The 26,837-nt window shown below is 33.0% G+C and overlaps 2 protein-coding genes across 4 annotated transcripts; one reads left to right on the plus strand and one right to left on the minus strand.

Moving 5' to 3' along the window:
- The first annotated feature begins 1,104 nt into the window (after positions 1–1,104).
- On the plus strand, positions 1,105–9,324 carry LOC130893108 (mpv17-like protein). Of its 3 annotated transcripts, none has more exons than XM_057798908.1 (5): positions 1,105–1,178; positions 5,564–5,693; positions 6,313–6,398; positions 8,028–8,140; positions 9,037–9,324. In XM_057798908.1, the coding sequence occupies exons 1-5, from the start codon at positions 1,168–1,170 to the stop codon at positions 9,246–9,248; spliced, it is 552 nt and encodes a 183-aa protein (XP_057654891.1). In that variant the 5' UTR covers positions 1,105–1,167; the 3' UTR covers positions 9,249–9,324. The 3 variants fall into 3 exon arrangements, with proteins under 3 accessions (XP_057654891.1, XP_057654892.1, XP_057654890.1); XM_057798909.1 differs by lacking the exon at positions 1,105–1,178 and adding an exon at positions 1,466–1,759; XM_057798907.1 differs by lacking the exon at positions 1,105–1,178 and adding an exon at positions 4,073–4,380.
- Positions 9,325–11,468: 2,144 nt separating this feature from the next.
- On the minus strand, positions 11,469–16,345 carry LOC130892565 (transmembrane protein 42). Its single transcript, XM_057798031.1, has 3 exons — positions 16,082–16,345; positions 12,882–13,025; positions 11,469–11,667 (listed from the first exon to the last, which is right to left on the minus strand). Exons 1-3 carry the CDS (start codon positions 16,172–16,174, stop codon positions 11,521–11,523), a joined length of 384 nt encoding a protein of 127 aa, XP_057654014.1. The 5' UTR covers positions 16,175–16,345; the 3' UTR covers positions 11,469–11,520.
- Positions 16,346–26,837: the final 10,492 nt, after the last annotated feature.

Below are 26,837 nucleotides of genomic sequence, written 5' to 3' on the forward strand. Positions count from 1 at the left end.
GAGTACCAGTTATTTGAATTCTTCAAGTGATGTCGAATACCACTTCCTGAAGAGTTTCTGGCTGGGGAAGTTAAGGTTATACGTTTCTATAATAAACCAAAAGAAACCGCTGAACATCTCCTTTGTGAGTGCGAGGCAATCCATAGATAAAGACTACTGTACTAACATTCAAGCTCTTTAAAACCAGAAGAGGTAAGCCGCATAGCCTTCATACAGGTAGCTCACATTGCAAAGTCGTTGCTACCTGACAGATGAACAGTCTAGGGTACACACTAGATATCAATAAGTAAAAGTGTTAGCGAGGTAGATTCACGACCTTTTCGCTCTAGCTTATCTAATCTACTATGTATTAATGTTATATATACTGGCTCTTTCCAATACACTACTGAGAATAATCACATAATGTCGTTAAGGAGAGACAAAGAATTACTTGGATTTTAAGAAAACAAAACAAACGAAAATACATGTCAGAATATAGGTTCGTTCCAGCCCGTCCTTGGTACGGTGACGATTCTGCGCAATAGAGATTACGTGCTCCAGCCGGACAGTTACAGTTATACGAAAGATTTTGTTTTGAGCTCTAACAGACTTAAGTATCGTTTGTGAACCGTTTCCGGGACGGTATTTTTGATACTTGGTTGATAGCAAGTACTGTTACAAGAGCCGTGCATAGCCGGAGACTGCGCAGAAGATATCTATAAACGCTTCCGATAACCGTTCCAAGAACGGTCCAGATTAGCAGATTGGAACAAACCTCATAATAACTAGAAACGCAAAACTAAGAAAAATCAATATCAACAACCTTAATACAACAATAGTAAACAACAAATTTATTGCTTTAACTGAGTCTAACTTTCGCGACTACGCCATGTGCTCTCGCATTTGAAAATACATATTACGGGTATACATTTTTATTCTTCGACCGTTTCCCCGAATAACGTATTCAATAAAACAATAATCCTTCGATCGAAATCGAATTCGAAATGATCCTTCGAAAAATCAACAAACCTTACATTTCTCTACCTTGTACATGGTTTCACAACACTCCCTCATTTTCCTTTCTTTACATGAACCTAGGCGAGAGATTTTGGATCGAACTGTAAGTTCACTCTTTCTCGGGACAGCGAAGTGAGCAGTTATCGAACGACTAGATCTCAGCGGAGCAGGATGATTGATTAGTATGTACCTGTGACAAATAACTCATATCCACCTGACAATTAATTATTAAATTATAAGATATGAATGCATAATCATTTTTATGCACAGACAAATAATAATATCTTGAGAACTAATAATTTTAGGTATAGGAAATGCTTGATAAGGGAAAAAGTTTGTTGGTAGTACTTTTCGATACTTACATGAAATACAGGGTGATTTATTTGAAAAAAAAATAGAAAAAATAATCTATTAGTACTTTAATATAAACACAAAAAAACAAAATTTGTGTTTATTATTATTAATTGGAACCAGTTCTAGAGGAAGCACGTTGCTACGTATTATCCTTCATTGAAAAGGTTGAAATTTGTTGACCCTAATCTACATTTATTTTAAATTGAAATTGCTTGTCCTCAATTCATTTGAATAGGGTCTCCACACAAAATAACGTAATTAAACTACAGAACTTGTGTTTATACTATAATCTTATCTTGTTATCAACAAGTTTATCTATCAGTTGATATATGAAAGATTCACGGTTTATAGTTATATTGATTTAGTACGTGTGCAGTTGGGAAATTAGATATTTTCAAGAATTTAAAATGTGAGTATTAACTAAATTATTCTTTGTGTGTGTGAAAGTTTGTGTCAAAAAAAGATTTTTTTATTATTGGAATACCACTTACAAAAAAGTGTCTAATGCCTAATGAGAAAGTTTTTTATAAAGTCAGTAATGATACACTAAATTATAATTAGTATCTATCCACTTTATCTATACAATAAGCAAACATAGCATCTTCATATGTTGCTAAGAATTACGCCGTGTTATGTTATTTTTATGGATTTTATTTTTAGTATCAAAATGATACGCTTTATTGGATTGAATACTGAATACGCGGTAATTTAATGGAAAAAAAAGTTACACAATTCAAATGTTGGAATTGCATAGCACATAATTACTTATGTCTTATTAATTTAATGTTAAACCCTATAAGAACGACCAATGTTAGAGCACTTGGGTTGCATATGACGTTTCTTCTGTTGAAATAAAATTTTTTATCTAAAGGCCGCTTGACATGATGCAAAGAAACATGCAAGGAATTGCATGCAATTTATTGCAAGATAAATACTGTAAATACTGTAAACGATTTCACGTTTTGTTTAGTTTTGTATGCGGTTTAGAAATGAAAATAATAATGTTAGGTGAAGTAAACAAGAAAAATGGAGTCAGTGTATCACTAACAATAATTATATAATCTCTACCTTGCTTCTGGAATCTAATGGGCATAAAAAAGCACTCAGACGATGCTGGGTCATGCCCCGGCTGGATAGATTAAGGAGATACATGAGTTTAGCTATAGATTAAGACGTGAAAACATACAAAAATTAGTTGAGAATGTGAAGAAACAGTTGAAAAAACTCATTAGGAAAATAAAACGTGGGATAACTATGAAATTTTTGGCGAGAGACGTACTATCAGCAGATCAGAAACTCATTTCTCCCTAGAATTGCAACGTGCACGCTATAAAAATGCCATCAAATCGATAATATTGTAAGTACCAGATCTTGCAATATAAGCTGAACTTCATCTGCGCATGCTTTTGATCAAGAAATATTGCGCCTTGCATTTCATTATACGTTTTATTGCACCACGTCAAGCTTCCTTAAAAGCCGCTTGATATGAAGCAATGCAAGACGAAATATTTCTTGATCAAAAGCATACACAAATTTTTCAAATGTTTCTTCATCCATTCTCAACTAATTTTTCTTTGTTTTCTCTTTTAATTCTCTAGTTAATATGTCCAGCAGACTCCAAAAGCAAGGCAGAGGCAGTTATAATTGTTGCCAGTGAAGCACAGGCCATTTTTCAATCAATCAACTATTCCAATATCGTTCATAAAACATTATAGCTCTCTCCCCGCATGCCTACAAAAAGTCTAGTTTAAGTGAATTACATTTTTGAACAACTGTCAAAAGGATTTGACATTTCTGCATCTGTATTAATGCGTAACTGTTAACTTTTTTCACCATGAAAAAATAGTATATTACACGACGAGTGCCGAAAGGTGATTTTCGGCCTTTGTAGTGTAATCCTAGCGTGTACTTCTTACTAGGAGTGAATGTTAAATTTTCTTTCCTGTACTTTTGACCGAGGTATAAAATCGTATACACTAAACAAGCCAAAAGTTAAAATCTCAGCCTTGCTCATCATGACTCGCGGGGCCGACAATTTAACTTTTAGCCCTTGTAGTGTAAAATACTGCCAAAATAATTGACAAAATAAACATGAAATATTATTTTTTTGAGGATTTTTTTAACAGAGTCAATTGATAATTGATTATTCATCATAAAACAGTTTCATTTATTGGAATAATAATTGATAGTAAATGAAAGATGGACAATTCAATATTTTGCTAGACAACTCAATTTTGTTCATAAAACTGACAGGCAGATTTCAGAGGATATAAATTCACATTCACAGTTGTAAAAAAAATCTTTTTGGTATAAAATTTTGTTGTCATGGCATATTTGAGATAACTACCCTCGATATTTACGAAAAATTTGTACTCTCATGTGCCATTAAAAAAACATTATTTCATACACTTGAATAAAAAAATAATTATTTTTCTTCTAGATATTTTACCTGAAATTTATACTTTCTAATCATTTTGTTAGTTACGTTTTTAAATGAACATCTTGTACATTAAGTTAACATGTTATAAATCCTACTTTATTTTTCAAATCGCCATTTGTGATATGTATATCAACTATCGGAACACTATCTGATTTATTCCACTATATGATTGTGATGCTGAAAATCAAATGAAATGGAAAAACCGTGGTAGTGAACGAGGTTGTTATGATTACTTAATGGAACGTAATCTCAAAAAGAAATGACTTTATTGACAGTTGAAATTAATAACTTCCTTTTATATGACAATTATATTCTATTTATCATAATTATGTGCATACCTGAAAGAAATATTAACGATCATCAAAATTATAGTAAAATTGAAATACTACAAGCACTTAGAAGGCTTTTAGAAATTGGACACATATTGCAAGGAGACGCGGTCCTATTGCTTTTGAAAATACAATTGATGAAATTAAAATTGAAGCAGCTGCAGCTGAAAATTAATTCCAATTAATATCTGCAAAAATGAATCGATTAATTTCCAAATATACTAGATCTAGAGTAATTTCAAAATTGGCAATATACCATCGGTGAGTATTATTTCTCATCGGGGAAGACTCTGACAGATAAATGATTGTTTCTGTATCAAAATTGCACATGGTTAGCTTTAAAATACTATTAAATGATTTGCGACTCCCTAAAAAAGGGAAGAAAATATCGTCTCTCGAAAAACGTACGCTCCTGAATGATTTTTTGAGTGCTGATCAGCTACTTCAATGGTCATAACTTCTGCGCATGTACAATAGAAAATCGTTCAGAAAATTGACTTATTTTGAAATAGCATCACACATGATTTCAGTAAAATTAAATACGCGTCTCTAGTTATTTCGAACTATTGCAGCGTGAATGTCGTATTAGCGTCAGCATAAAATGTCCAATGTTATTGTGCATCAAACAATAAAAGTGATGAGCAACTTTTTTTTCGGGTGATATGAGCTTGGGATGCCTATTTGATGGCAGTTGTATTATATATTCCCGCACATGTTGTAGTATATGTTTCAATTGTTCTTGATTAATTTCATAAATAATCGGTGCCTTTTTGATTTGATTTTTCTTCGTATACAATCGTCTTGTGCCTCCTCGTCAAGTAATATAGGCGTGTGACAAAAGTGTGTAATTTATATCCATTTTATATCAGACGACTCCACGCTAGCACTGTTTGTACATTACTGTTGTGAACGAGACGTCGTCGTTCGCGTATGTATTGACTACTGACGCTGTACATAGCGTTCAGACGTCGATCGGAACGTATATGTACGAACCATTTCCAAAAATTTTCTTTGTAACTACTGAATTTATTTAAAATTACACATTGATAATGTATTTGTCAAATAAATTTTTAAATTTCCTTAATTTCTTAGACCTTCTGATATATTAATGCATATAAATGTTCTTGATTTTAGGTCTCTTCTGTTTTAAAATTAGAATCTGAAAAATTTCGAAAATATCCTCCACAAAAACTAATTTTAAAACAGAAGAGACCTAAAATCAAAAACATTTGGATGTATCAATAAATTTTTAATTTATATGAACTCTATTTATGATGTCATTTTTGCAATTAGCATCGAGTTAAGTTTTCAAATGAAACTAACTTTATATTTAATCTTCTACACCTATGGAGGCACTAAAAACCTTTGAATTACTAATCATTTATTAGTTTGTGCAATAAACTAAAGTATTTCTCAATTAATTTTGCTGTCTAATTTTTTTTAGTATGAACAATGTGAGATTTTTTTTAAAAACTTGTTTGGAGAAACGACCCATTTTAACCAATTCGCTTATATATGGATCATTATGTACAATATCGGAATTTTCACAACAAACTATATCAAAGAAGTTATCGGTAAGTATTTTCTGTTTTATAATCATTCACATTCAGTAAAATTTATGTAGCTGGAACATCGAAAGATGATGTAAAATTTTTCATTGCAAGTAATACAATATGCATGTAATTTCACTCATTTAAAATCTGATAAACGCATCATCATTGGTCGTGACGTCAAATGAAATTTCCTGGATTCATCGAGGTCCAAATTTTATTAGTTTTGTTAATTAGGTTAGGTTACCATCAAGAAATAGCATTTGTTACATTAAAATGATCTTCAAAACAATGCAAACATGATTTTTAAGATAATTCATCTCTTCTCATAGCTTTATACTATTGTATTCTTGTTTTCGCTTTTCTTGGAACTTGAAAAAACCCTCTTGTATCAGACAATTCCTACAAATCGATTTTTAAACTTTTTCCATACTCTTTACCGATATTATAACCTAAAATGTGTACAAAATAACTGTCGTACTTGAAGTAAACAAATACTGCACGTGGCAATTGGGGTCATTCAAAGGTCGCGTTCAAAACTAGTCAAATTTAATCGATAAAAAAAATTGTACACAATTAGATATATCATATATCATTTGTTTGCATCTCCTATATTATTTCAAACATACAGATATTATTTTAGAAACCCATTGAGCCCTATGACACAGCATCTATCACGAAATTTGCTATTTATGGAACTGGGATAGGTGGTCCTTTGATAGCATTATGGTAGGTAAGTTTATATTAAGCAATATCAAATTTTCATTCACACATTTATTGATTATCTATGTTTATAGACGTTAAGAACATTGTTTAGTTTAGGCCTCAATTTTTTTTCTAACGTATTACCAGTTTCTGCAAGCTGTTTTTTGGTTTTAAAAGTATTGGCAATTTCTTCAAGCTGTTCTTCGGTTTCGATATTTGCGATTTGTTCGTTAGGCAAAAAGACGATGTTATGCCTTTTTTCGCTTCAATGCCAAACATAGCTTCATATAAACTTTGGTACGTAGTGTTCTTGGCAAATCGAACAAAGGGTAAATCTTCCAACCATTTATTTGCATCGTTATCGTTCATCCATGCAGTTAGCATATTTTGTATATCTTGTTTGGCCCTTTCAATTGAGCCTTGTGTTTGATTATGACTAGGCTTTCCACTAAATGTTAAAATATTGGAGGAACGTGATACGCTACTTCTTTCGCCTGCAGTTTTTAAAGATCTTAGCTGGACAAATTTAGTTAAATGATCTTGATACACGATTATGACTTATATTCGGCATCTATGTTTGACTGCAGATATATAAGATCAACTTGACATCTTGAGATTAACTCAAAACTGATCACTGGTTTCATAACGATACTTTTATTTGGTGGACTATGTTTGACACTGTTTAAATTAATTTTGATACAACATTACAATTTCTTATGTAATATTTTTCAACTCTTTAAGCATCCGAATTCTTTTTCCGTGGCCCCTTATAGAGTCAGTTTCATATAGTATACTGAACAATTCCTCATTGCTAGCTTACAGTTTGGAGGAGTGAATATCGAAAAACGTATGAGACACACAAAGTTAAAATGAGAAAGTATTCGGATAACAAAAAGGGGAATATGCGCTGAATAAATATATATTCTATCTCGGTATCCACTGAAAATAATGAAAGTAGGTACCCACGCAGTGTTTTTCACTATCGAACAGACACAATAGAACCGACAATAGTAGTCAAGTATAGCTGCTTGAGGGACCGTACTAATCCCTACTACCATTATCTAGTAACATGCATTGACGGGCATGGCTATTTCACATTCATTCCCGTGTTTTCTAAAGTGTAATATTGTATATTTGTTTCTTCTAGTACTAATAGTACAATTACCTTCTCTCGATCATGCATTTCCAAAATATTGAAACGTTTTAATCGTCTATGATTCAAAGGTTTTAGCCGAAGCTACTTTAGAAAGTATTTTAGAGTACTTTTCTTGAGAAAAATAGAAACAATTGTTTTTTCGTATACGCTCAATTAATGCATATAATTTTCCAAGAAAAAGATCACAATTTACTGCAGTATTCATTCTGTATAAATTAGGGTATTGGAAAAAAATTAAGAAAACGTTGCTCTCACCATGAAAACTTGTATAAAACTGACAAAGCTGCTGACTCCAAGCAGAACAAAGGATTTGGTGGAAACCAGCAAGTGGCCTCTTTGTCGATCTCTACTAGACCATATCAGTGATTGTCGACAACGAATGTTTAAGAATGTAATGACAGCCTGACATTCACTGGTGAAAGTCGACATTCTCCAATTTTAGTCTTTCACGGTAACACATTTACAAACAAAACTTTATTGGATATTCTACATTTTAGGTACAGATTTTTGGATAAAAAGTTTCCAGGATGTTCTTTAAAAATCGCCGTGAAAAAATTAGCAATCGATCAATTAACATTCACTGCAGGACTTTTGGTGGTATTTTATACCTGTAAGTATAATAACAACTTAAAATTATTTTACTGTATTGTCTCTTGTCCTTTTGGATGCCATTTTTTCGATTTCTTCTCCGCTATCTTTTTCATGATGTGATACATTTTGGGTTCTCTGGAAGATACCATCATTGACATCGTTCCTCTATGGCTAATAATATCAATGAACATTTGTTTCATCTACTTGTATCTCCGATTTTTTTAAACAGTGTGAGATATTTCCGTTTGTTGCTTATGTATTATTTCTATTGGAAAAAACATGGAGATGAAAACGTAGCTCATAGAGTATTATAGTAATGGTTTTCTAAGAAAACCAAACATTGTTGACTGATGGTGTTTAAACGTTTAACAATTACCAATGATGCTTAACGATAAGGATATCTAAATGGAAAGACTAATTAATTGAATACAAGAAAAACTTGATGTAAAACTACGAAGAGAAATTTAGAGATAAGCCATGAAAAGGCTTCAAGTTTCTTTCCATAGAATGTGTTTATCCATGATGGAAAAAAATCACCAATAAATTGATACAGATTGTTGTTTAGGTAATTTGTGATCCATATTCCAAATAATCGTCTTGTTCACTAGAATTCTGAAAACTGGTTCTTGCCACGTCTAATTTAGGTCTTTTTGGATCCATTGCAGTATATTAAATGTTTAAAATAAAGAAAATGCTGCAGTTAACTATAAATTTTTATGCCGACTGGTGGTATTATTCGACCTTCTTACGATAACTCGAAACAGGTAAAATTTAACAGTCTCTCATTCGGCATCTGCAAGATGGATAACGCTGGGTATCGCTATTGAGGGGGTCCAGGGTTCAAAATATAACGATAATTGAAAATTATTTTCAAAAAGTATTCTAAAAGCCTTTTAACCTTTTGAATGTTGTTAGCGATGAGTATAATGGATGGCAAGAAAGACATTTTCGAAGAATGTAGACAGAAGTTCATACCGACGTACAAAACCAGTTGTTTGTTCTGGATACCAGCTCAGCTGATGAATTTCATTTTAGTGCCACCAATATACAGGGTAATCTATATTGGAACGTGTTCGTTTGTGTGGATTAACATTTTATGCTACTTGAAACGTCAAAAAGTAGAATAAAGAATTTCTATAAAATGGTAATATATGTATCATAACATTAGGATTTATATGTAATATATATTTATACAGAATATAATGTTTTTTTCGTTTCCCACAAGTCGACAGAAATATTTATTATTTTTCTAGGCTTACTTAAAATTCTCATAACACTAAACAACCAGCAATTCATGATTTGCTTTTGAAAGTTGAATTCAATTTATTCCCGAAAATTTTTTCGAAGTGAGAATTTGTTAAAAATCATCGCTTTTATGCTGATATAGCTGCCATAGTCAGTGAGAAATAGCCAGTGTACTGAACATTAGTCAGCTGTTTCCAAAGTTTACCGTCGTTACCAAGAAATTGGTAACTTTCCCGTGCACATCCGTGAGATATGACCGATTCATTGTCAGCACATCACTGAGAAATCGGGCCCTCACTGGTGTTCAAGTCCAAAAAAAATCAGAGAAACTGGCGTTGGAGTGGGGAGATTAACAGCGAATCGATACATTGAAGACATTTTATGGGATTAGGTCGTTCCCCAAGCCAGTTGTATTGGATAAAACTTCATCCTAATGCAGTAGTATTTATAGGATGTCCAAATTGCCGCTATGGATTGGTTAGCGCGTAGCACAGACTTAAATCCATTCGAGCATTTATGGGATGACCTTAAAAGAAAAGTTCAGACTCGGACCTCAAAACGACGCTCGCTGAAGAATGGGATAGCATCGAACAAGATCGACTGAAGAAACTTATTCCATACATTGAAAAGCTATTGTTAGCTGTTATTTATAAATTTCAAATAAATTATTATAATGACGAATTTGAGCTTGTATTTTCTTTACTGTTAATTATAACCATTTCTCATTGGTTGATTCCTTTTCGTTTGATATTTTTTCTTTACCAAAAAACTCAATAACAACATAAATCACTCATTATAAAGCTAAGGACCAAAGAAGGAAAGTGTACCGAAGACCAAGAGAGCGATTTGCAGATTGCTGTTTTGAATAGCGGAGTGCTTACTAAGGTGGTTCAAGTAGTAATTCAAGTTGAGATCCCCAGTCGACGTCAATTTGGTTAGAATAAATAACATTTCCGTAATCGGCGGTGCCTTGGTCACAAAAAAACGGCTCGGAGGTTGGAGATTCTCATCTGTTGAGAAAGGCTACACTGATAATTCCATTGAGAAAAAAATGCAATTTTTCTTCAGAGATCACAACCATTAACATTATTTTCTTTATGTTTACACGATAAAAACAAATCATTATCTTAGAAAATTTAAGTTACTGGTGACTAAAACGTTGAACAAAGCTTGACAACTGAAAATCAACCACATATAATTGCGAATATAAAAGACACAGCAAACTTTACCATCAAATTATTCACTAACTGCACGATTCCCAAGTAATATGTTACTCGCAGGTTGATTTTTCGTTCTCTGTGTCCTTAATTTACTCATTTAATTAGACACCTTTTTGTTTATTTGAAATACTCGTTCAAAATTGATCATGCACACACGAAAAAATACATAATTATAATTAAAATTTTGACTCATTGTCAAAATCATCATACTTTTGACGGAATTATCAAAAAACGTTTTTTTTATCATTTAATAGTGACGTTGTCAACATTAAAACTTCAAATTTTGTGTATCGTACTGGAGGTCAGTACATCCAAGGTTACTAGAATAATAGAAGGTTTGTGACATGCGCATGTTTTTGTAAACGAACGATCAGCTGCTAGAACACCAGCTACGTCATTATGTTTACATTTTTGTTTTGTTTATATTTTTATGTCAAACAGAACCTTACTAACATTATGTTCGAGTTATGAGGATGTGTGTTATCTCTTGCTGATCTGGCTATACAAACGAATATATTTCTATCTAACGAATTCACAGCTGTCAAGAACCGGTGGCGTCACTTGTCTAGTGCGCATTTTATTATTGTCACAAACTTTCTATTATTCTAGTAACCTTGAGTACATCACTCATTTGCGTATAGTATGTTATAGAAAAAAATTTTATGCCTCTGCTATTATGAAGTGACAGTTGTCAAGCCAGAGAAATTATCCCTCAATAATTTTGCAGTTAAGTCACGTGTCCGTAAAAATTTTCGAAAAATTCAGGTTGTTCTTATAACAACCTCTCAAGTTATTAGTTAAGGCATCTGATTGGCTTGAAATGACAGGTATAAAATTTTCTATTTAATCGATAATTAGAGAGGATCTATAAATGAAAACGAATTTCTGGTTTTAATTTTCAAATTTATTTACATCATATTAATAAAATTCCAAGCTATATATCTTTTTTTTCTTCATTTCTTGTTGTTCTTTGTTCAGTTGTATTGGATACTATTAGCACCAATCCGATTAAAATCAAGGATATTCCAGACCACCAATATAAAGATGTAGTTTCATTGAATAATATAAAACCAACTAGTGCCTACAAAAAAAATTATTTTATAGTTAGGAATGTTATAGAAATGTTTTAAGACACTAGAAGAGAGAGCGAAGTTGAAGTTTTATTGTTCGGTACGTAAAACTTCGTGAAATTTCAACCTGTTTTCGATCCGTACGATCATTTAAAGTCCAAAGACAAGGTTATCTTCAACATGTTATTTGTGGGTTTTCAGTAACTGCCAAGAAAAGGACAAGATCTTTTTTTTCTGTCAAAGAAGTTTTTCATAATTAACTGAGCCCGATTAAACCGCTACATCAATCGTTTCAGGTTTGCTTTTGTAGGTAAGGCGTTTCATTGCATTCTCACAATATCAATGTATGACGCACGCAATTTATCTCTATCACTAATTGCATCTTTGAGGAGTTATAAGGCCTCAAAGTAAGGCTCAAAATTTCTTTTCTGAAACAATTTATTCCTTCACAACACTTCAATTTAAAAATAGCAAATTTGTAACACTGTATGAGTCTATTAAGGGCAGTAAGTATAAGGCGATCGAATCATACTGGAGAGTTGATTAGGTTAGGTTAGTTTAGCTGACTTAACCATGTAATTTCACCGAAATTTTTTTTCTGTCAGTTGATTTGAAAAAATTTACATTCTTATCATTGATAATTGCATTCTAAAACTTTTTTACCCTTGTATACATCAAAGTTTCATGGAAAATGAAAGAGTAAAAAAATTTTTGTATTAAATGGTTCATGGTATTTTTCAAATAAACTGACAGATAAAAAATTTCACGTTAGGTCACCCTTGATAAACCCCCAGAATGATTTAATCACCTTCTACTTACATGCGTTCAACAGTCTCATTATGTATAAGTTAGAGGGTTGCAAAGAAATTAATTTTTTCAAATTTTTGGACGTTCCTTGAGGATACAATTTGGTATCGAGGTGAATTGCCCCATGCACCATTTGGGCTCCTCTATATGCTCTGTTAGGTGTCGGCTTTTATACGGGAGAACTGAGTAAAATTGAAAATACGATCGTCTCAACACATGCCAGTGCTGGCTGCAGGACAATTGTAGAGGGCAAAAGACCCAGCCATTACCTCAAAGGCATGATCATGCTTCATGTCATACAGATTATTTGAAACTTTTATCAATAATTTTTTTGTTAACATAACATTGATCGAACTATAAGCAAGTTATGAACAACACAATGTATAATTATTTGTTGTTAAATTTATATTCAGCTTACCGTTACAATGTAATTTGTAGCTGATGTGATGAGAGTAGCATTAATTGAAGCAGTCTGCTGCAAAGCTTTCACAAAAAATGTCAGTGAAGTGGTATTAGTTATCAACATCAGTGCAAAGAAGCTTATTCGTAATAAAAAATACCCCTAAAAATGAAAAACAAAAACATCAGTCTTATATTCAAAATACTTTTCCTTTTTTATATAGTTCATATTATTATCTGAAATATAATAGTGTCAGTTAGGACAGCAAGATCCTGAAATAAACTAGGACAGATATGACTTGAATTTTTCAAAGATTACTGGGAGTAGGAATTAAGAAAGGTGAAAAAGAAATCTATAATTGACACGACTAAAAAGAAAATATGATTTCTGATACTTCTCATTCATTTCTAAAAAAAAATTGACATGTTTATCCAGAACTCGACAGAAAAACAATAGAAAATGATGTATTAATAAAGATATATTATTAATGACTGTCCCTGGTACAGTAGGTGGGAGGAACGTTAATGGAAAGGCATGAAGAGATCAATTACTACTCCAGGGTCTTAGATTATCTTGGAATGCATTTGAAATGTATGTGATTATTACAAATTATATTAATAAATAATGAATGGATCATAAAAAGAAAACCAATAATGTCCAAAACTACGAAAATGTTTTGAAATGATAAAATTTGAATTAAAAAATGTTTGAAAAAATTTTTGCAGTTTATAATTTTGCGCGTAGGTCATTAACGAAAACTTGGGCACTTATGGAAATAAAGAAAACATAAAATTATTTTTATTTGTCTAAAGATAATTGAAAAAAAATTAAATGTAATTACAATTTATGAAATTCCTCAAAATATTTATCGTATATTTAGTGCAACTAGATGACTCTCAAACGCTGTATGGTAGATGCTAAATGGGAATTTACTCGAACGTTAAAGAAACCCATTGGGTTGCAAAGCTAACATGGTAAGAAAAAAATGGTATATAATTTCATCGGTGGTGGGAGTGGCTGTAGATTTTCAAATATGTAAAAAAGTACGGTTGCATGAACATACTCGAGCGCGTCAGATATTGATAGCATCAATATCCTACGTATTTTTAATGATGTAAGTATGTTAACCTGACGAATATGGGGGGTGTTAAGAGAACCGATTTATATGTGAAGGAAACTAGTGACCATTTTGAAATACTCAAGCGCGTCAGATTAGATATATATTATCTTTATGTCCTAGACGCGCTGTCTCACAATCTAACGATTACACTGGTAAACATTGTTTTCCTCACACGAACTTAGTGATGATTTTTATTTTAATGTATGATTCGGAATTGATTCTAAATTGACCCGTGAACAAAGCCGCCTATAGCTGACAAGAACGAGTATCTGTAATCAGCTGTGATGGCGTCATGGCAACAGATACAAGAGTGCGGACGGAGTGAGAGAGTGATAGATAAAAAGTGAGAGAGAAATAGAAGCGAAGAGAAGGGAATATAGCCATCACGAAGCTGCACACATTATATTTTATCTACTGATTTTTTTACTTCGGCTTGTGGAAATCGTCAGATTATATGTTTTTCGTTATCTTTATTTCCTTCAAAATAAAAAAGAAATTAGCCACGCTCGAGAATATCGGGATGTTTTCTATCACGTTATTCAATAGATTCTTACTTTTCACGAGCACTAGCGGTATACACTTTTTGATATTCTTTTAACCATAAATCCCTCTTCTGATTAACCGTCGTATTTTGTTAACGGTCCAAATAAAATTATAATTGTGGGTTTGGATGAAAAATATAATTTATAAATGGAACAAAAACAAAATAATGGTTTTGAAATTCACGGCTAGTGCACGTTGTCAATATGACACCTACAGATCAACACAATGGAACCTATTATCGACTGTACTACGTTCCATCGAAACTTGTGACGTTATAAATCAGTTGAATGCACGGTCCTTTTCAATCTCACAAGTAAAACCTAACTGAGTTTTACCAGCAATCTGTATAAGCTTGAGCTAAATTATTGGAAATTGTCAATGATGTCTATAAACTTTATAAATAATAATATTATTTTAGTTATGTCGTTTCTTTACCTGCGAGTAACAGACAATGACGATAACTAATGATAATGATGAGTTTTATGTGGTTATTGAGGGTGCATTCCACTAAGCACGTTCACGACCACGATCTGTTCCTTTCGACTTATCCCAAAGCATTATAATTGTAAACCCAATTGGAATGAATTACGACGCGTTTTGAGCTCTGAGATAAATATTAACGTTCGGCAAATCATAAAAAATAAATCGATAGCTTCAAGAGGTTATGTTATTATTTGTAAGACATTGAGTATTTTAGTGGAATGCTTAGCTTATTTCTATCTGCTACGTCGATAGAAAAATATTTGGTGGTGCGTCACAACAATGCTTCAAAAGTACTTATAATATCCGCATCAAATAATGAGATAGATTCTCATGTCAATCGGCGTTGCTTGAGTTTTGAAGATTCCATCAATTCTCTCAATGTCCACTTTGTGAAGTTAGCCATGACTTCATGAGTGAAGTACTCGCCGCGACCACAACGATCGTTGCAGCTATGTGGAACGCCCAAAAGAGTATTCCAGGTGCCGTGAACGCTTAGTTATTTTTATTCATTGAGCAATGACGTCATTATTTGAGTATAAGACATGCATATTACTGATCGTATCAGTTTACTTGAATGTAAATGGAAGTCGTATTAGATTCCAACCGACTGGATAGGCAACAAGCAATGCTGCCACACATTGCATTAGAATATCCCTCAGTTATATGATAGATTAAGTGAACAATAATAAATATTTGGAAATAATCAGCAAAAACTACTCATTTGAGCTCCATCGACAACGTAAGAAAGCTTCATGAGCTGAATAATAATAAAAAACCATTAGTCCTGCAAATTATTATCAAGTTTTTTTCCCAATTTAGCCACAACTTTTCAATTTTATAGTTCTCTGCTTCAAATGTTATCCTAACTCAACAGTAGGTACCAACTATATTTTTACCGAAATATTTGGTAGTACTTATTTACAGTTTCCAATTGTTTAATTCAACATGTACCTTTTCTTATTATCTGTATATTATTTATGTAGTACTATTTCCAAAAGCTTCCAATAAATTTGACGTAGTTCACAAAAAATCCTATCTCCTAAAAAAAGAGTAAATTAATGACTCTACTTACCTCCCATATAGACAACCCAGATAACTTTCCAAACGCACTGCCAGTTGCGGCGAATATTCCTGATATAAAAGCGAATTTAACACTATCATACATTTTACTGATTACCGAAATCTATTTTAATCCAGTCACTTTTTTATATCATATATTCACAGAAGAAGTGTGTTGTATAAATAGTTTTCAGTATAAATTATGGAAATGTCAGCCATCTCAAACACTCACCACAGTTTGCTACAAATTTCACGTTTCCTTTACGTGCATTCTCCACAAACGACTAGAATTGATTTTATATTGTATAGGAGTAGAGGTTGGAACGTTATTCATTATGTTTACAACTCGTTCGATAATAATTAGGTATTGTTAATTACATTTCCTCGAAGTTTTTTGAAAATATGTAAATAAAATAGAACAATTTCAGTTATCTAAATATTCTCATTAAAATCCATATTTATCCGCAAATACTTTTCATATAGGGACATCTAAAAAGTTCACTTCGATTCTCACTTAGTTTTATATATTTTTCTATTTATGAGTAGATATACATATACTATTATTATACTTTGTCTTTTGCGCCTTTTCTGGTAGTTCCATAATTCCACCGCCTAGAAGGGGTGGAACCAGTCGATCGCCGACAACGCCTATGAGTCCGGTCGACTGTAGCAAGGCAAAAAATGTAACTGTGTAGAATAGAGTGTGTAACTAAGCGAGAACCGTGTGAAACATGGGAGAGAGGCGCGTGCCCTGGTTTACAACGGTCTCGAAATACTATGATGCGCCGCGCCGTATAGAAACGAAAAATGAAATCTTAAACGAACAGCAACAAGAAGATATCGTACACTGTGTTGCTTTTTCACTACTTACTTATCACTGATACTACACAATTACTTATTTCTATTCGGATAGTGTTTGAAGATTTCTCGACGAACAAATTATTTAGTATGATTTCCTTGAAAGGAAAAACTCGTGACGTTGATATATTCACGAAATTCAGAGCATATATAGACCTTTCTATAAATTCATATTAATGACAAATTTATGAGGTCCCTACGATGACAAGTAATCAGAATGTTTTTATTGCTCTTTGCCAAAAAGACGAGGATTTTCCAGACTTCATTAGCTACCACTGTATAATTATCAACTAGTAGGTACTGGCTAGTTTGAACAAAAAACATGTAATGGATATTTCTTTTAAGATTGTTAATTATATAAGAAAAATTTCTCCGAAAGCGGCTGTTTAAACATCAATTCGGCGAAAAAGAACCAGATTTGAAATTGCACACTGACGATCGCATCAAGCTAAACACATGAATTCTATGACAGCGTTTCAAACAGTGTCTTTCGTAGTTGGTAAAGAAAATAATAAATTTGTAAACATCAAGGATCATATGGAGAAACATTTTACCTTAAAGCTAAATCACTGGTATTAGACATCGAATTTCGCTTTAGTGATTTCAAAAAAATTGAGCAATTGGTGGAATTCATCAGTTATGTATTCGATCCTCTGATCAAAGCGATTGATGGTAGTGATGGGTACAAAATTTGCAGATAAATTTCAAACGGACCACATGATACTACAAACCGAAATTAATACTCGGCGTAGCGACATCTTTTTCAAAGCAAACTTTAAACAACTAAAAAATATACCGTTCTCGCTTGATAGAAGGTCATACATGGGAGTCTTCAAATTTAAGTTTCCAAATACAAACCTGTTTTTGTCAATCTAGCAGAAGATGCCCAGACGCAATGCTCACACTAGTATAGATAAGTGGTAAATCGCGCAAATAATTTCGTCAGTAAACAGTAGATCTTGAGTCTAATTAAGTCGTCCACGCCTGGTTTCGTATGATAAGAATTTGGCCATATGATTTTAGACGTTTGATTTATTGTTAATTTTGTTAGAAAGAAAGCTTTGCAATGACGACTTCTCGACCAAGTTCAGTCAATTTTTAATGAGTCGACAAAGATGTATATGACTTGAAATTATCGATGTCGTGGTAATGTACAATTAATTCTCCAATTAAGCCCACCTGGACTTTCTTAGTGTTTGTTGTGATAATTCCTTGAAATGGGAGTTATATATTGCCGCCTTATTTGAAAAATTAAGTTCCTCCTGTTTTGCGCTGAGATGAGTTTCCAAAGAAATGAACTTATCCACCTCCTTAACAGTCTATTATGCCCTTATTGAGTCGCACCTCCGATAGGACCTTCCCTTCTGGGGTACTTGTGGTGTACTCAATTTGTGGGAATCTTCAAAATACAAAAAAGAGCTGTTAGATATTTACTCGGACTAAACAGTAAGACTCACTGCAGGGACTTCTTTAAAAGATTAAATATTCCGACTCTTCCTTCCTTATTCATCTTTGAATCCGTTTGCCTAATTCGTAATCAAGGTTATCCAATTTCAGAGAAGAAGTTGCACGGCTATCCATTGATGAACGCGGAGCACGACCTTTACTTACCTACTTCACCTTCAGAATTAGTTAAGGGCTCAATATTTTACAATGCAAAAAAATGCACAATCAGTTTCCAATTGAAATCAAATTGATATTATCTTTTCCCGCATTCCGCAATAATTTGGGGGCATATTTTCTGGAAAGTGTCTTCTACTCTGTAAGCGGCTTCTATTCTAATAATAATATTTAATTTCGGGCATGCTGTCATACTGGTTTAATTTTTGCTATGGACTTATATACTAATTATTACCTATAATTTTATTACCCATTGTGGTTTTCTTATTTTTATGTTTGTTTTTTAGTTTTTGCAAGGTTTTGCCTACATATTGTAACAATTTTTTGACAATGAAGCATTTCTCTCTCTCTCTGTCTTCACCACGCTTCAACCACGATCCTTTGCAATGAACGTTCCCATATTTTATTCTATTTTCATCGTTCGTTCTTAATCTCTTCTACTACAACTGCTGACTTTAATACCTACAGTTAATTATACTCATGCGCATCGAATTTCTTTGTATATTTAACATTTTAAACTGATTCCATCTATTGTATCAGCGTTTTGACTGCACGACGAACTCTTTCGATCCTCTGCAAACTTTGGAATCGTTTTTTTTAAATTTTAATTTGTATTAAAGACATCTTCGAAGGAATACCATCAACTAAAATCAGACGAAAGTAGCCTTTTCGACTTTGCCGAGAAATTGTTATAAGCTGCAAAGCTAATTCCGCCGAACAAATTTTAAAAGTGAAATAAAGAATGTATTTATCTATTTCATTCTGTTAAGGAAGAAACAGCGAGCTCCTTCCTAGACAAACTTCTAAGATAACTTTAACAAAATTTTCCGGAAAAGTTTGTGCACTAAACTCAATTTAAGTGTAACTGGGTCTGGCTGATGGCGTGCAAAATGGGTTGGTTCGGGGACGAAGGGTTTACGGGGAAGCTGGGGTGGCCTTTGCTTGACAACTGATCTATTTTGCAAGTAAAATTTTGTCTCCGGCGGCTTCATGTCTTATACCGACTTTATTCAGGATCGGATAAGTCCAAAAGGTCGTTGATTTCTTTGGAACATAATTTCAGCAGTTTCAATAATTTTTCTTTATAAAATCGTCGTTTTAGAAGATGGAATTTTATGGAAAGAGTTGAAATATTAATTTTATTGGAAATACTACCTTTAGATTTATTGATAAAAATACATTCAGATAATCTAAGCTTAATGTAATTAATATAAATGTATCAATTCTACCAACTGAAAATAGGTAGTAGGTATTGTGAACTGAGAGAAAGAATGGACCGAAACCATATTAGTGCAATAGAATAGCGTTAGATACTGTTTTTAGCTATTAACAATATTTTTTTGGATTCCGAATCGATTGTAAAAGGGAATTAATAAGCTTGTTGACTCGTTCGTTATTTGTTCTCAATATGTGCTTCTGGTTTGTTGTGAACATTTCAGATACAACTTATCCAATGTCCTGAAAATTGTTCTAAACGACATAAATAGTTTCGTGAGATACAAACTTGAATTGGAACAGGTATTAAGGACACCTTTTCTTCCCATTACCCATTGATTTTGATATAACTCTTTTTTTTGCGAGTCCTTAGAGATTCGTTATTTTAGCCATATGCCATTGGTATGTTGCAAATTCTATAATTTCTTTTCAGAAACCGATAACTTGGCTTTAAGCATATAGAAATGAAGTTTTCAAATAAAAACTCTGTAAGATACGAGGTTTTATGATTATACACTTTAGCATGCGTTTAAACCAATTGCCGAAGCATTTTTTCCATTCCTATTTAGGTGCTAAATATATGATTTGAACGTACCAACTACTTTTTTATGTGTAGAAAAACGTTGACCTCGCAATTTACTTTTGATCTGCGGGAGTAAAAAGAAATCGTTGGGTTTCAAACAATAACAGATGATCCATCAATTCGATGTTTTTACTGTCCAAAAAATGTTTTCGATTATTTTTGGTAAACATATTCTAACCATTCAGAATTGACCATTCTACGCTGCTCTAGAGGAACGGTGGCGACATGTCCGAGAAAACAGGTGACCATTTGATTCGAAGTGCTTCGTCCATGAACAACTTTTGTTGGATTTGGTTAGTCTTGAAAGACCTATACGATTGTTATATAGTTTTGGGTTCATATGCATAGATGAATTATTCGTCGCTTGTCTCGATCTTATATACGCCTTTTGAAGTACCACAATTGAATTGTTTCAGTATTCCTTTGCACCAAACGACACGAGCTTTTTTTAAACGATTGTCAATTTTGCGGTATCCAGCACGAACACATCCATTTGATGTCTAGCAATATCAGTTCACGCACAGCATCAATGTTTTCTGGCATAACAGCCGATTTTGGATGACCTTCACGAAATCCATTCTGTAGCGAAGTTTATCTGATTTAACATCGCAATAGACGGAGTAATAGATGACATAGATGTGGAAGAGTCTTCATCTCAAAACAATACGCAGATAGTAGAATATGCTGATTATTTGACGCTTTTTGTAAGGGATAAGAAAAGCTTAGAAAAACTTATAGTATTGATAAATAAGGCCGTTGAAATGGGGCGAATGTACAAAGTACAGTAAAGTTGGTGATTAAAAGAATGACGAATAAAGAGAAGTGGATATCAATTCCAAAGAATGAAAGATTTCAAGTATTTGAGTGAGACAATAAGCGAGGCAAATAATAGAAGAATAGATGTTGAGTAGAGAATCGGACCGGCAAATAGAGTGTGCTGGAGGTATGTGAAGTTTCTAATGAGTAAGGAGCTGAGTACGACCACATAGTTGCAAATATACAGAACAGAAATTAGTCGTTACATATGAAGCCGAAACCATGTGCCTATCGGAGAAAGTCGAAGGGGATCTTTGAATAAAGGACAGATCTTAAGGAATATACTGGGACATCTCAAGATCGATTGAGGACACCTGAGAGAGTTAATGATCCACGAGGTCAAAAACGAAATGAAAGAGAGTGACATAGTGAAAATTATAAGTATCCAAAAGCTTAAATGGTTTGTACATATACAAAGAAAGCCCTGATATTTAAAGTAACAGAGAGGAAGTCAGTTATAGAAAGGCCAATAGATCTAAAGCACGCTGGGAACAACAAGTAATCCAGGATATCGCAGCGGTGATTGTGAGGAACTGGAGACAAGTCGTGGAGGGTAGAGAGGAATGGAACAGGATTGTGAGGAAAGCAAGAAAAAGCTGTAACAGGCTGGAGAGTAAAACAAAAAAATTCAAAGCGGAATAATTCACCGCAAATAAATCCACATATAAGTATTTTTGAATGAGTTGCTGTCCTTAATACAACACTGACAACACTAAATATTGCTCTTTAACCTCAGATTACGATTTCCAAATTGTACGTAATCAATTGTATATTGTTCGTATTTTATGAAGAAACGGGTCTCTGAAAGACAGAACTCCTGAATAACAAATCTAACTTTATTGAATTAGAACGAGAGACTTAAAGTCTTAACTTTTGCAATCGGTTTCTCCGCGGATAACTCTATGAATATTTACATGTAAAAAGTAATTAAGACTGACACTTCTTCACTCTTGTTTTATTTGTATTAGACGATTGGATTCAAACCTTATAGGTTACTTCCTTGCAAGAAATGTTCTGCTTCCGTAAAGACGTAAATATTTCGTTCACATTTTTTCGTTAACCGCTTTATGTTTGTTAATCAAGCTTTGATGATATATAGTAATAGCTGTAATCAAAAGTAAATTTATTAAAAATAACGTAAATACGAAGATACTTGATTATTTGGCCAAAAACTTGCGAAGAAAGACTTGCAGCACAAAACGTTATAATGATGAAAAAAATCGATCGACATTTTCCAAAATTAAGCACCAAAGTGTATTAACTCTAATATATTTCCGGGCTTTTGAATACTGATGTGTTTGTTCATCATCTGGAAATAATTAATTAAGAATTGCGGCAATAAAGTTAAAGTAAGCAGTGCAGGAGTTCACTAATTACTTATGTCTAGATCTAGAAGAAAAGAAGAGTCGATTCAATAATATGTTCAAATTATACGTAAAATCGGAAGCAGGGCTAATATAATATTGATACAATATATGATGGATCAGTTAAGGAAATTATTTTATACAGACCTAAGAACTTCGCTAAAATTGTGAAAAGTGAAATTATATGACACAATAAAATCTGCCGTGAAACCAAATAGTACATCTCTACTGAGAAAATTTAAACAAAGGGATAAAGATAATAAAGATCAGAAAAAGGTGAAAGCAAAAGATGACAGAAGAGATAATAACAATTTTGGTGAGATCAAATATAAAATCACTATGTGCTTCAATTGCGGGGAAAACGGCCATAAAGGCCGATTTTTAAACTTCACTCTCCGTTGCAGTTCGCGGGTGACTTTTGCCGTTTGACGTCCATTGACCATATTCATAACATTGACGTTGATCCGTTAACCTAAAAATTTTGTTATTCGTTTTGATGAATGTACCGCTTTTTGATTTCGTAATATTTTTGTGTTTGTTTATTGGGAGCGTTAGGCAAAATCGTGTGAAAAATTTGTTTATGTAGAAAGTCCGAAAGGCAGACCAATCAGCAAACGGCAACTATGAATGGTTTTATGCATTTCAATTTTTATAATTTTCTCACAGCAAACGTCAATGGCAACGGCAAACGGCAAATGAAAAATCAAGTTTATGAATCAGCCTTAAGCCCAAACAGAAGAAAGAGATCATTTGATTGAACTGCAATGGTTTTGGACATATTTCAGGAAGTGTCCGAAGAAGAATGTGCCTATCATAGAAAGTATGCTTAAAAATGTAGCTTCAAGAGAAGATTTTTCAAGAAATTAATTAAGGTTGCTGGGTTGAATAAAAATACGTTTCTACAATTTTCAACGTTATTTGTTAATTGACATCTTATCTTTCAAACAATTGACGTACTTTGAATCCTGAATTTGAAGATAAAAAAGCAGGACACATACAAAAATCTAATCGTGCTAATTGATAATAAAATTATTAATTGGAAGCTGTTCATTGTGGCCGACATATTCAGATACTTACTTTCTTAAATAATGATGTAATTTGCGCTACTTCACGGTTTGGGTTTTTCAAAAATAAAATGAGTCTATTGTTAATCTTAAAATTTGAAATTAAAATCAAATCAACGTAGCACTGATGCCTAAAAAATATATTATACCTACGGAATTGTTACAATGTTGACGGTAACATGAAGGTCAAGGTAGGATGATTGAGTCATAGAAATTTAAAATTTTTCTTGTAGAAAACTGTTTCGAGCAGTGATGTCCCCACACAGTTCTTGAATAAATCAACAAGAATTGCGTTTGGACAATCATGGCCAAAAACTACCAGAGTATCCTTATCCGCAGTATCTGGATCTAAAAAATAAAACAGGCATATACAAATAAATCACGATCATTAACAACACTGATTCTATAACATACATAAATATTACCTCTTGATTCACAAGTTGAGAGCCATATAATACACTAATGCTCTTCTTTTTCTTTCTCTTTTCTTAATACTTAGTCTTGTTTCTTCTATTATTCAGTATCTGGAGAAATAGATGTCAAGCTTTCGTGATATATCTTGGGAGGTCGGTCAGGAGGTCTCCTTGAGTTGGTTTTTGATACTAATCCAATTTAGCCCATCGATATTCCACCATTCCGTCGACATGACCTCCTAAATTTTCCGATCTTCTCTTATAGTTAGTTTCCCGAGTAAGTGCTTGAGAAAAAAAACGAGATTATCCTCAGCGTGATAGTCTTCATAATAACTATTCAATTGAGTACGAAGATTTTTGAACTGTAATCGGACAAACCAAACAGCAAACTTAACTCAAGGTACTGACGATAATATTCAAATTTTTCATAAAATATATAAATAATTCAAGTAATTAGATATTGATATTGTACCATATTGGAATAAACCCATCATTTAAGTGGATTTAGCATCTTATTAGAAAAAGTTGACAGGACAGAATAAATGAACACATTGACCTAAAACAATGTTGATGATTTAATGGGAACAGAACTTTCTACTAGCTTAACGATTGTCTAATCTGGCCTAGAACACCAGAAAGAAAGAATAAAAGACTGGTGGAAAGGTTTGTAATCACATCTAGTAAATGGAAAAAAGATATGAGGACAAAAAAACATAATAAGGATAAAGGGAAACAAGAACGAGAGCACAAGAAAGAAGGACATAATATAGCTAGTACCTCGAAAGGATATAAAAATAATCGGAAAGAAAAAAAAGACTGAACTAAAAGAAGTGAAAACCCTGAGTTCTATTGATAGATTACAGAATTGAAAATTTGAATGATGGATATGCCCATTTGCGACAGATGGCGCAACTGCCAATAGCCGATTCAATATCAATAATTATAACTCCAGCTCCAAATCTAGAACAAAGAAATTGTGTGAAATGAAGTTAACCTGATAGGTAATCTTTGCACCTGAAAAACTGTTAGAAACACTGAATTCTGGTCCATACCAGTATAATGACAACGTTGGACATTGACACTATTCATAAACTGAAATTTCTACGAAAATAATCTAACCGAACAGTTAGCCTTAAGATCAATTCCCATATCATCTATAGTATAAATCAATTGAAAAATAAATTTCTTGTATGTTCAACAAACTTTTCTATAAAAATATCCGTTCAATTTGAATCAATTTTCGGTCCCAACTAACCCAACTTATTCAAATCAGACTTACTCAGTTCGAATCATCAGCTACATCAAACGTAAAATAAATGATTCAAAGATAGTATAATTTATAAATCGTTTTCAGGAAGGAAAGAGAAAAGAAAACATAATTTCATTTTAAGTATAAGGGGAAAATCAAGCACTATCCATCTTTGTCTTGTCTTGTCCACATTTACCCGGACTCTAATTTATCTTGTGTACATGACTACCCGTAATGGGCTGTCAATGGGTGTAATCACTTGCGATATCCTGGAAAACAGCATGATCGCTTCTGGAAACTGCTTTTATTCAGTGAAATTAAGTACGGGAGATAAATTAGTAATAATTGTAAATAGAAAAAAGTTTACCACAAACGTATAGAACGCAACAGAAAAAGTAATCACAAACTACTCGGTCTTCAACAAAAATATGTTAAGAAACGGCACGATTCTGAATTAGAATCGAGAAAAAAAAATGGGAAAAATAAAAAATCTTCTGGAAAGTCTCTATCGCAGAAATGTATTTTCCCTTTTCCTGCATACATTCATTTGATATACGCTTAGGCTTTTCACATGTTGCGCACCTCAATTGATCACTTATAAATGCAACTTTATGTTCGCTACTAATGTCGTTTCATGACACTGACTATTTCTTCTGCTTCTTAAAGCCTTAAATCATCTTTGTGTAGGTTCTAAAAACCTACCTCTCTTAATAATTCCTTCCTTAGATATACTTTACATTGAATTACTAATACCACGTCGTTTCTTCTGAATATTTGGTATCTGCTCTTCATTTGCGTCTTTCACGTCTTTTTCCAATATCCTTTTTCCTATTAACTTTAATCTGGTGCGGAATTTGGTAGCATTGGACTAGCTGCATCCATCAGTCCTCTAGTTTCGCCATTAATTACAATTTTTCTACATATCTTCTCTGCCTGTGAAATCGGAGAGTGTTGTCGCTTGCAATCACTCCTAGTAGTGGTGCTTGGAGAACTCTAAGTGTGAATGGTATATTTTTGGGTCTCTTTTTATTTGCATCGTGCCTAATTCAGCGAAGCCTGTTCTACCATTAAATAGATTAGTGATTAGATATTAATGTGGTGACTAAGAGGTGAGGTCACTTTATGTAAAGTGCACTTCTTCCTTCGTAAATATGTAACCAGAAGAACCTAGTTCTTGTTTAATATGCTTTTACGATCGAAAACGAGAAGGAAATAGAATAAATTTCTCTACCGGTATCTGAAGCAGTTTTAATGTTTCCTTATAGCCACCCTAGCCAATTTCGTATAATGAGATGTTGTTCTATTTTTTCTCTAATTTGGGGATTTGGAGGAAATAGAGGAGGAATATCTGCTGCGCTACGATATTGTCTAGCCTCATATGCCTTCTATATGCTATGTATTGCCTTGAGCAGCCTTGATTACAGACCGTATAGCTTCACCGTTTTTCTTATGTTCTATATCCTTTAGCAAGACGCGGCATATCATTGCGACCTGACAGAAATTGCTGTCGAAGAAATAGTTCGACTCGTAAGCTTACTTAAATCGATATTAGTGACTTATTCATAACAAAATACCGTACTTGAAAAC

This window comes from Diorhabda carinulata, chromosome 4 (genome assembly GCF_026250575.1).
Source record: "Diorhabda carinulata isolate Delta chromosome 4, icDioCari1.1, whole genome shotgun sequence".
Taxonomy (NCBI): Eukaryota; Metazoa; Arthropoda; class Insecta; order Coleoptera; family Chrysomelidae; genus Diorhabda; species Diorhabda carinulata.